The sequence below is a fragment of the Bremia lactucae genome, linkage group LG6 (assembly GCF_004359215.1).
Source record: "Bremia lactucae strain SF5 linkage group LG6, whole genome shotgun sequence".
NCBI classification, from domain to species: domain Eukaryota; phylum Oomycota; class Peronosporomycetes; order Peronosporales; family Peronosporaceae; genus Bremia; species Bremia lactucae.
In genome coordinates, this window is record NC_090615.1 from 4,874,390 (window position 1) to 4,881,374 (window position 6,985).

The 6,985-nt window shown below is 44.5% G+C and overlaps 3 protein-coding genes across 3 annotated transcripts; 1 reads left to right on the forward strand and 2 right to left on the reverse strand.

The window, feature by feature from the left end:
• Positions 1–907: 907 nt before the first annotated feature.
• Positions 908–2,472, reverse strand: CCR75_002388 (uncharacterized protein; the record flags this gene model as incomplete). Its single annotated transcript, XM_067960485.1, has 4 exons — positions 908–1,487; positions 1,544–1,956; positions 2,011–2,076; positions 2,133–2,472. 4 exons carry the CDS (start codon positions 2,470–2,472, stop codon positions 1,083–1,085), a joined length of 1,224 nt encoding a protein of 407 aa, XP_067817952.1. The 3' UTR covers positions 908–1,082.
• A 253-nt stretch (positions 2,473–2,725) lies between these two features.
• CCR75_002389 (uncharacterized protein) lies at positions 2,726–4,787 on the forward strand (the record flags this gene model as incomplete). The annotated part of the gene is given in 9 exon segments (XM_067960486.1): positions 2,726–2,892; positions 2,998–3,217; positions 3,340–3,441; positions 3,501–3,682; positions 3,696–4,045; positions 4,116–4,197; positions 4,267–4,318; positions 4,394–4,451; positions 4,664–4,787. 9 exon segments carry the CDS (start codon positions 2,734–2,736, stop codon positions 4,785–4,787), a joined length of 1,329 nt encoding a protein of 442 aa, XP_067817953.1. The 5' UTR covers positions 2,726–2,733.
• CCR75_002390 (uncharacterized protein) lies at positions 4,668–6,320 on the reverse strand (the record flags this gene model as incomplete). Its single annotated transcript, XM_067960487.1, has 1 exon — positions 4,668–6,320. The coding sequence occupies one exon, from the start codon at positions 6,318–6,320 to the stop codon at positions 4,668–4,670; it is 1,653 nt and encodes a 550-aa protein (XP_067818298.1).
• Positions 6,321–6,985: the final 665 nt, after the last annotated feature.

Below are 6,985 nucleotides of genomic sequence, written 5' to 3' on the forward strand. Positions count from 1 at the left end.
CCCACCAACGTGGCCCCTTTTAAGCGGCATCTTTGGCGCCGTGAATGTAGCACAGGTCGCAAGAGAGACTGAAAGAACTAGCGGTGCGTTAAGCAGCTCGCAGTGCATTCTTCCTCTTTGACAAATTTTAAAATGTATACTCGTTCTTAAAGGGGGCATGGTGTTACGGGCTAAAGTTGCTTTATAGCTACACAGTACCCTTTAAGTATACCTGGTGTACTTAAGCGGATGGTCATTTTTTTTAATTAAAGTGATTAGACCCATCACTTGGGTGTGGTTCACATTGTGACCAACCCTCGTAATGTGATGCACATAGGTGTATTCACATTAGAAGGGATGATGCCTAGCGTCATCCGTTACGCGAGGTATCTAGAAAGATACGCTAGTAATACATATTAGTATTATCTACAAAGATGACATTTTTGATTGGTAAAATTAGGTATATATATTTAATGTGATTAAATATAAGTCACTCTGAAAACTACTTCCTACTTAGTAAGTGCGCACGAGGAGCCGGACTACCGCTCCCGTGACGAAACTTTACTAGAGTACTTAGTGCGTTGGGTGAGGTCGCTAACGCACCCACCGCATCTTCCTCACTGCACGCAAGAGAAGACGGTCTAACCGCTTCCTCGTTGTGCTAGGGTGCGTGTCTAAGTGGAGCGTGGCCGCATTAAGGCGTGCCCGCCTACAGCTAAGATTTTCGTCCCTCGGATAATTATGACCACTACATTGACGTTGACATTTTGTATTTATTTCAACTACTTTTTCATTGGTGTCTGTAACTTAAGTGGGAAATTAGAGCACGATATTGGAAGAAGGCAGTAATTACCAGAATCTTTCATTTTTTAATTTAATTAAATTTTTATCAGTAAGGCCTCCCACATAAATAGAACAGACAGTGTGCCTATAATGGAGCTGCAAATGCTTGTATCGTCTGTGGTAAAATGGAGGCCTGTCGACTAAACTTACGCGAGTCTTGCGAACTATAAATTATAAAAAGTAATGCGACGAAAGGTAAAATATACACAAATAATTTAAAATGAACTTTAATTTTCACGCAAACTTCGTCAGCGCTTCACTCACACCACATCTTCTCTAGACTCCGCATTCCACACAGACTTCTCCTCCAGATACATATTGCAACTCCGAAATGCTGCCCTGGCATTGTCACCTGCGAAGAATTCCCATGCCGAGTAGAACCAAAACGCAACGCACTTGCGGTAATCATTAGGCTGGCTCGACTTTTTCATTTGAAAGATTGTGCGCCATTCTTCATTCACGAACGCCAAAAAGGTGTCTTCAAATCTAGATAGGCGTAGTGGATTGCGCACTGTGTACAGTGTCGTCCAATACTTGTTGTAACCCTCCAGCTGCTTCAAACCATATAAGAATTCGGGTGCTCGAAATTCTTCAATTGAGTAGTCTAAAAGGAATACAAACTTATCGCTATATTTGGCTTCGTCATCGTAAAATTTTTTCCACGTCTGCAATTTAATATCAAAAACGGCTCTTGTACTTTGAACAGCGTAAATTTACGTACCACCGAGAAAAACTGCAATGCATTATTTGGATCATTCATCTTGGCGCGATGAACGCTATGTGCATGACGCAATTTGACGTTTTTCTTACGTTCCCAGTGTGACTTTTCCACAGGCGGGAAGATGGACATTGGGACCATCACGGAACCGTTGCCACAGATCGCGACATAGAATGAAATGACGTCGTCAATACCTATTGACTTTGCAGCTTGCCTTTGAGCTGTTCTATTTTCATTTTCGATCACTTCATTATTCTCGCTCAAGGGGTCAGGCTTGACAAAATCTAACTTAGTGACGAAGTATAAGTATTTTGTGGGAAAAGGCTTTTGGTCAAAGAACTCGCACAGCTGCTCTCGCAACGTCGTCATGTCTTTAATATACAATCTTCTTACGTCCTCTGTCGTGTAGAAATCATCTAACGATAACAATTATAAATACGGGAGTTCACCTTGAAAAACCAGTAACGTACTGTTGTCCGGGCTTAGCAAAGCATGCGTGGCACATGGATCGACCGTTGCCGGAAAATTGAATCCATCTTTTAACAACACCAAAAGTTTATTAAAGCGAAGTGGTATAATTTAATTGACGTACTGACACCCCCACGCAACAAGTCTTTGTGTGTGATCTGTAGCGCATCTTTTAAGTCAACATAATTTGTGTTGCTGCTACAGAACTTATTGTAGCCAACCCAATATTGAGCGTAGGTTTCATTAAAAACCAAGTGACCACGTTGAATGGTGCTGGCGCACACAAGGCGGGTCGGATCCGTAGCGCGTAAGCGATTCACATTCTTCTTCCAGTCGCGTATTTGGCCAGCTTTGACACCGTATTTTTGCGCTGTGATGGAAAGAAGGCCTGTGCGTTCCGCTTCGTCAATAATCTCGAGTTTCTTGCCTACCGTCAGAGCTCGATCTGCCTTCCCGCGTGCCATAACGTTACCTAATCAAAAAGGAGGATAGTAACTTTCTCTATACAAGCCTCCTCACGGTACTCGACCGATCAAAGGCCCCATTTGATTTTGCCCAATCATTGTAATGAGAAACTTTACGTCGCACACACAAGAAAAAATCGTACCTTACTCTGATGATTACAGTACGCTTCGACTGCGCAGTGTCGCAGTCGCCACATGCAAACACGGTGACAGTGTCGGCACTGCACCGCCTCCGCAATAAACGCGCAATTAGAGCGTAGGATGAGCGGCCAAACCTCAACGCGGCAGGAAATTTTGCTGCTGAATGTTCCATGGCTGCAGCATGATCAATTTCCCGCTACAAAACAAGTATGTAGCTCTCACGATGGACTAGTCACAAGTAGCAAGGGCACACTCATCAAAGTCGTCCAGGAGCTCAAGGTGTGATCCTCTCATTATATTCTGTTTGCTTACAAGTATATAAAAAAAGAGTTTAGTATAGCTTGGCAATATTTAATTCGACGCGGCTGCACCTGGTTTTTGCAGAGAGGACGCGCTAGTCTGGACAAGCAGCTAGCTCAGCTGGATAGCCAGTTGTTGGCCATCACTGATTATCTAGACGGGAGCAGTACCAGCATGTTTCCACCTCACATGATTGTAACTGTAGAAGACACATCCTGTATTGCGAGGAAAATGGCGGCTAATGCCGAGGGTCGACGACACTTCGCGATTGGCAAAGGTGCTGCAGTTGCAGTCAAATTTAGTGGTATTCTCAATGACAAATCAGAGCCACCAACACCTGCAATAGTGGAGGAAGATCTCAACTCGGGCAAGTGACGAGTGAAAAGTGTGTCGTGGTGTTGATAAGCTAATGGAATATGGTATTAGGCACACCATGCACGACGACTGGGCTATGGAAGTACTTATATGCGTATTCATTCCTCAAGCCGATCACGCCAGATGACATAGAGCAGTGTTTAGCGTTGGAAGGTGAGCTGTTTCTTTGCTTGCTTTTTTAAGCAGATTGTCCGACGAAACTTCATTTTTAGATCCAAACGTCTTTTCCAGCGACATGGAATTTTTTAATGGGGCGCTCAATACTGCAAAAGAGTGTGAGCGACATGAGGGAATTGTTAGCGTGCAAAGTGTTGACGATAAATTCAAGGAGGTGCCGTTAATTGTTAGATGCTGGGCTTGCGCATTTTATAAAACTTCTGCTGCTGTATGGCATGTATAACTGACAGAGACTCGTAGCGTCATTATGCCAACTACACTCACCCTTGACGTCAAACGCGGGAGACGATTTTATTTATTTACAGTCTGATGAAGACAACATTAGAAATGTTATGACCGAAAGTAGAGCTGGCATGAAGTGGCATGCGTCCACTGATACTTGGAATCCTAACGGCATCACGCGGGCGCTACGTTCGATTGCGCTTCTAGAGAACAGTACAACGGAAGATGCCATGATTTTTTCCATTTGTCCTAGAGATGATGAAGTCTTGGAGGAGATTCGCTCGCTGCAGCGTCAACTTTGCACATGCATTAAGCAGGCAAATGAATCCAAGCAAAAGCTACGCAAGCTAATGGATAGGTAACAGCCGGCTTCAAGTCTAGAAATCGTCTTAATTTAATGTGTATTTTGAATGAAATGACATGCAAAGAACGAAGCCGTGGCTCTTGAACGATAAAGAAGCGGAGGACTTGACACTCAAAGAGTATTTTCACATGTTGCGAACCAAGAAGGTAGTTTGTTAATTATGACGGTCATAATGCTTGACGCTCATACGTGACTGTATGGGACGTTTCCGATAGGAACTTGCCAAAAAGAGAAAGCTTCGCTTTAAAAAGCTGCAGCGAAGACAAGGTCAGATTTATGAAACTCTATGATATTTGGTGACGAGGTTATAAAACTCTCTTATAAATGCATTTTGTGTTGCAGCGTTACGCCTTGGTGGTGGCGGCGGTAGTGGAAAGCCTTTAAGCAGCGATAGACAACGGTGTCATATGGCCCTCCAACAATTTTAGATACATGAGATTGCTACCAGGACACGAATGCAGCAATGAAAATGCGAATCCGATATTTATTGACATGCAACGTCTGGCTGACGCTAACAAGAGCATACATTTGATTTCGTGTCTATGTCTCAAAAATTATACGCTCTCAATTGAATTAACTTCTTAAAAATTGAATTAAAGTTATATATTTTAGCGTGCTACTTGCCAAGTGGTGGGAAGTCATCGTCAATAAATCCACTGTTGCCGTTGCCCATTGCTCGGATATTGGCATGCGGTGGCACCCAATTGACTTGCCGGGCCGACGCACGGCCTTGTAGAGAAGAGTGTCCATATCCACCGCGTCCCACAAGTGTAGGTGCAGGCATATTTAGCTGATGATGCTGAAATTGTTGCTGCGGGTAGTACTGCTGGTTTGGGGACCTTTGGTACTGGTGGGTATCTAGTCGATTGATAAAATCGGGTGCGCCAATGTGATCATGACCGCGTCCAGATCCCATGAACATTGGCGGCGAAGGAGCTGGTAAAGCACCGCCATTGGGCTGATAGCCGAAAGGGCGATCATAGGATCTGTCAAACGATCGATCAAACTGCTGATTTCGGTAATCGCAAACGCCATATCGTCCTACGCCACCCCCACCCATGCGATTACCATTGTGCAAAGACTCGCTCTCACCAGCACTTCCACTTAACATATTACCAATAGAACGAGGACGAAATGCATTATGATTGCGTGTAAAATCCGGATCATTCATCTCCTGTTCGCGATTACGCCACAATACTTTACTTTCTTTCCAATTTGCGGCATTCGTTGCATTTGGTACGGACAAGCGTGAATGAGCATTACCATTGTCGCCACTTGGTTTTGCTGTAACCGTGCGTATACAAGATCCATTGGCATTTTCAGAAAATTGTTGTGCAGGTCCTCGACCTCGACCAAAACCTCGACTCCCATCTGGTCCTACGGCTTGTCGGTTTTTATGCCGCAAGCCGCTATTTTCATTTAAAGATCTCGTTTCATTGCCTCCATGTACTGGAAATGTCAACGTAGCTGTTTCTGCTGCTGCACTGAGCCTCTCTTCACCAAATATTCTTGCTCTTGCCTCAGCGTATGCACGCTCACGGTCCTGTAAAGAGGGTGTGGCTTTGTCCCCATTACTGCTTCGCCCACCATTTGTGCCTGATCTGGGGGCACTACATTTGCGCATCATTATCTTTGGTGCAGAAGTCGAAGGGGCCGCCGATACTTGTCGATCTAGAGACAAGTCAATGAGTAGCACAAGCGGCACCGCTGACTGCGGGGTTTTGAACAGTGTCACCACGCGTGCCGTACTGTTCTCGTACGGATTATAATCTGCTGTTTGATGCTCTAGCCCACAGCGTTGGGCCAAGCGATGGACAATGAGTCGATGATACGACGATAGCGGAGGAAAGTTGAGGTGTGGCTCTTTGGTGTTTCTCAGAAAACGCACAATTTGGTCTTCAAATTGAAGCAAAGTCATTCTCTCGCGCGCGTTCTCTAACCCAGCAACGAGAACGGGATCCAACGGTCCATGGGCGCTAGCTGTTGCAGTTCCAACTGGCGCGCTGCTAGTAAAAGGCTGCTGCTCATAATTTCCGCCATCGTCAGCTGTCGGTGGAAGCTTCATGACGCGAAGGCTTTGCATGGCATTTGTGACGCCTTCTACGTCTTTTAAAGTAGAAGCGATTGAATTTAGATCTGAAACCCGGATTCTAGCTTCTTGGGACCCAGCGGAGGAGGAATTATTTGTCACAGCCTCCCACAGCTCGTGGCCATCGTGGTGACACACTGGAGACGGTGCGGTCGTTGCTGGCGCGGATGTGCTAATCATTGGCCTCACAGTTACCTTTGCGCGGTAAATGTGACGTGAGACGCTGAAACAATTTAGAGGAGAGACGTCGTTGGTCCTTAGTTTGTGAAGGGAAAATGAGCATCTGGGTGGTGAGACTTGATACCCCAACTAAACGCATTTGATATGTTCTTCGACAGAATCGACTTAACGCAAGAGCTCTGACATATTAGTAGTACATTCTCAAAAAAAAATGTTGTGGCGACAACGATGCGCCGAATGTAACGGAGTGTATCGTAACATGAAATTAACACTTTAAGGTGGTTGATTAATATATTATCGAAAATGCAGATAATATTTGGAGAATATTACTTAACATGGTAATATTCTAAAAGCTTATCCATTAATAGATATAGACCATTATATATACTTTCTCCGCGGTCCAGTCAGCGCTGGACGCGCGCAAGAGAGAGACAGATAAAACTTTATTACATGTTTTGTATTAGCTTATAATTAAGTTAGTATTGAAAAGATATAAACGGAAGAACTTAATTGTACTAAATACACAATCAACCCTCTTAAAAGCAAGTGTTTTTAGAGAGAGTCTTCCTCCGCACGTACTAGTGTATGTGAAGTGACGTGAGGCACCACTCGCACTGAGGCAGTGCGAAGTGGACTTGTACTAAAGCAGCACAAATCAGTAGTGC